The sequence below is a fragment of the Enoplosus armatus genome, chromosome 19 (genome assembly GCF_043641665.1).
Source record: "Enoplosus armatus isolate fEnoArm2 chromosome 19, fEnoArm2.hap1, whole genome shotgun sequence".
NCBI lineage: Eukaryota > Metazoa > Chordata > Actinopteri > Centrarchiformes > Enoplosidae > Enoplosus > Enoplosus armatus.
In genome coordinates, this window is record NC_092198.1 from 1972542 (window position 1) to 1976612 (window position 4071).

General features: G+C 49.7%; 1 protein-coding gene across 1 annotated transcript; it reads left to right on the forward strand.

Annotated features, from left to right (window-relative positions):
• Window positions 1-1204: 1204 nt before the first annotated feature.
• insm1a (insulinoma-associated 1a) lies at window positions 1205-2536 on the forward strand. Its single transcript, XM_070926239.1, has one exon. The coding sequence runs from the start codon at window positions 1205-1207 to the stop codon at window positions 2534-2536; it is 1332 nt and encodes a 443-aa protein (XP_070782340.1).
• The last annotated feature ends 1535 nt before the right edge of the window (window positions 2537-4071 follow it).

The window sequence follows — 4071 nt, forward strand, 5'->3', positions numbered from 1 at the left end:
AGACACAGAAAAAGCACACTGATTACGCACAGCACGCGCCGTCGGTATCTGGGGGCCAGATTGCTTTTTGGGGCCCCCACTTCTTCTCCTTTTTTTTCAACTGTGCAATTTCCTTTTCAGTCACGGCGGGTCTACAGCTTGCACAAGCGCAGCCATTGTGATGCAAAGCAGGAAACCCTCCTCTCGCTATTAATTATGTATGCGTAAAATGACGGATTCATATGTCCGGAGTTAACTGTCACGCCAGCGCACAAGCTGCAGTGCCACAGTGGTTTGCAATGTTTGTTTGCTTGTTTGCTGTTTGGTTATTTGTCTGATGTAGTTGGCCGAATTAAACTCCATCACCCAGTGCGTAAAGACGCGTCCCAAATCTGCTTTTGGGATCTTTAGTTCTCCTGGAAAGTCTGTGAATGTCTTAAATTCTAAGATCTGAAGCCAAAGTCTTGAGTCCTGAACATTAAGTAAATGAAGTATTATAACTTGTTCTGATTTAAACCCGACCTCATGTTCACTTTCATTTCTTTTTTGGTCTTAATTTTCCGTCTGAGTTCTGCTGTTTTGCTTCACTGGGTCTTGACTTCCAGCCAGCACTCCTACATTTTCCACATTTCCTCACCGTTATTTTTTCCAGTCACTTCTTCTTGACGCCGTTGTGTGGACGGATGTCTTTTTGGACAAATCAGAGCCCCCACCACCCAAAGGAGACACATAAAGCCGAGGCACGTGTAGATTTCTATACAAACTCATCAGACCGTAAAAGCAGGAGGCTCCTGGCGTGTGCCCGGGTCGAGACGAGGAGGAGGAGGCGGAGGAGAGAGAGTGTGTGTAGGGGGGGTGAAACACAATAAAACCCTCAGGTACATCTGCTTTGCAATCTGCAAATCCTCCCTCCATCACCCCCCTCCTCCCCTCCATCAGCCTCTCCATCCTCCCACACCCTCTCCCCAAATCCACGGGGGACCTCGGCTCCTTCTGATTGGTCGGGGATGAGGCAACAAGGGGGGACGTGAACAATGTCATCGTGTCGCCTTAAAAAGAGTGCAGCTATGTTGTGGTGAAAGCACCTCGGGAGGAGAACAGAGGATCAGCGGCAGAAGGAAACAACAACAACAACAACAAGACGCATCAGATGTTTCTGTCCGCGAGCGGCTGAAAGTGGATCTCTTCTGCCCAAAGTGCCTCGAGCTCTCCGTCCAGCGCGAACATGCCGAGAGGGTTTCTAGTGAAAAGGAACAAGAAAACCAACCCGGTGTCTTACCGGGTCCGCTCCGACGAGGAAGAAGCGGAGCAAACAGCGGCTGATGCGCCGCCGCTGCCGCCGTCCTCATCCGCGCCTCTCGCCTCCGTCCCGGTGCGCGCACAGACGCCTACGCCCACCTGCGGGGCGGTGGCCACGGCTCCGGAGCAGGGCGTCAAACCGGTGCAATTCGGAAATCCGGAGGCGGTGTACCAAGCGCTCTACAGCCCCACCCGCCCCGTCAGCCAGGACCACGACCGCTCCTACTTCGAGAGACGCTTCAACCTCGGATCACCGGTTTCCGCCGAGTCTTTCCCCACACCGGCAGCCCTCACCGCTTTGGATCACCTCTTCGCCCCCGTGGACCTGAAAATCGGCTCCAGCAACAGCAGCCGCACCGACACCAGCGCCGCATCCACCGGGACGCTCCCCACCGCCGGGACCAAACGGCAGTCCGGCGACACCGAGCGCAAAAGCAAACCACCGTCTAAGAAAACCAAAGCTATCCGGAAACTGCACTTTGAGGATGATGTCACCACATCTCCGGTTCTCGGGCTCAAGATTAAAGAGGCGCCGGTGGACCAGAAGCCGCCTGGAGGTGACAACAACCCGCTGGGCGAGTTCGTGTGCCAGCTGTGCCGGGAGGCTTACGCAGACCCGTTCGCTCTGGCGCAGCACAAGTGCTCCCGGATAGTCCGGGTTGAGTACAGGTGTCCGGAATGCGACAAGGTGTTCAGCTGCCCGGCTAACCTTGCCTCGCACCGGCGGTGGCACAAACCGAAGCCGCAGAGCGGAGCCCCCGGTGTGCCACATTTGGAGAGCGACAAGGCGTCCGCGTCCGGTAAGACAGCACCGGATGAAGCGAAGGATTCTAGTGACAGGGACACACCCAGCCCCGGGCCGTCCGAGTCCGGCTCAGAGGAAGGGCTGTATGATTGTAATCACTGTGGGAAAAAGTTTAAGCGCCAAGCGTACCTGCGGAAGCACCTGGCGTCTCAGCACGGCTCCCCAAAACCGGCGGAGGACGAGGACGCGCCGGCCTGCGAGCCGAGCGCCGCGCCGCTGAACCTCAGCTCCTCCACCTGCCACCTGTGTCCGGTCTGCGGGGAGAACTTTTCCAACAGAGGCAGCCAGGAGCGGCACATCCGCCTGCTGCACTCCTCACAGGTGTACCCGTGCAAATACTGCCCCGCCATCTTTTACAGCTCCCCGGGACTCACCAGACACATCAACAAATGCCACCCGTCCGAGAACCGGCAGGTGATCCTGCTGCAGATGCCGCTCCGTCCAGCCTGCTGATCCGGGACTTTAGGCTGCCTTCACCCTGTCAGATAACAAGACAACACAGTCCAGCTGTTTCTGAGAGCTTTTAGGGTTACACTGCAAAAATGTTCTTAAAGTTTGTGCTCCTAAAATCTGACTTTCATAAGTCGAGTGAAAATATATGGCACTTTGGTGAGAAGCTGTAACTCTGGTTGACTTCATGGTTGATGAGAGTTATTTATTTTACTGTTATCAAATTTGAAGAATGTTAACACACTGAACTCTATTTTTGTTCTTATTTTGGGGATGTTAATTCAAGAAAATGCACAAATCACGTAAGAATAAGGAGTAATTCTTACTGGCGTCACCATTTCTGGGCACATTGTGAGGTAAAAGACGACATTACAAGATATCTTTGCAGTGTAACTCCTACAGCAAACATTAAATGTCACATGCACCCCTTTGTGGAGGTCAGAGGTCAGCCGCTCACCTGCAGCTGGCAGGGATTCAGTGCCTTGCTCAAGGACACTTCAGCAGGTTCTGGGTGTGTGTTTGAACCCCGGCCTATAATGCCCCCCCCCCCCCCCCCCCCCCCCCCCCTTTAAAGGATCTCTGACATCATATTCAAGTTAGACTGTTAATTTATTTTTCTAGCATCTCTGCACAAGTGCTATTAGCTTCTAGACCTAAGAGAGGGGACGACCTGTAGCCGATAAAAGACCAGAAATCACGCGCCCGAAAAGACCTTATCTCATCACTCTGATTAGCTTTAACATAGCTTGTGGATCCGTGGATCAGTAGCTGTTGCCTGAAAAGAAAAAAGAGTAAACACTAGTGTAGCCGGTAATGCCTTTGGATTAGAAACTCCTGCTGTAAAACTGCCTTAAACTGAACTGATCTGATTGTTTTTTGATCACTTATTTATCACTGGCTGGGTATAATATGATTATTATTTTTTACAAAGCCTTCTGTATTACCACTATACAGTATATCTAACTCCTTTTTTTCTATTTATTTATGTATTTATTAAATTATTTGTGTAAATTATTGCTCCGTGTGGTCTCTGTGATCTGTTGCTGTGTTTTTTCATGATGTAGCCAAATTGTTTTATTTTCTTTAACTTATATTGAAACGGCGTGAGGACGGTGTGTTCAAGTGACATTATAGCAATCAATGAGTTTTATCAGCCGCTCTTGAATAATAACTGAATGCAATCATGATTTTATTTCATTTTGTATTTTTGTTTTGGTTTCTTTGTAACCGTTAGCTCTTATACTGCTTTGGATGTTTCTGCAGTATTTTGCTAAATGTCCAAAAATAATAAAAACCAAACTGAGAAACAGTTTTTATTCCTCTTGTCTTGTATGTCTTCTGGGTGCTTTTAACACTAACAGCTGCTTTAACAGCTGGATATAAACCACAAATCAACTTAAATGCTGTTTGAAAAGCAGCCAGGAGTTTAGACACTGAGGCCATAACCCCCCCCCCCCCCCCCCCCCCAATATTTCATGTCTTTACATGATACAAAACTCTTAAATTTATTAAAAACTCTTTATTAATGTATTGTTTTG

Excerpts from the sequence above, each read along its gene's own strand:
- insm1a (XM_070926239.1), top strand. The coding sequence starts at position 1,205 with ATGCCGAGAGGGTTTCTAGTGAAAAGGAACAAGAAAACCAACCCGGTG.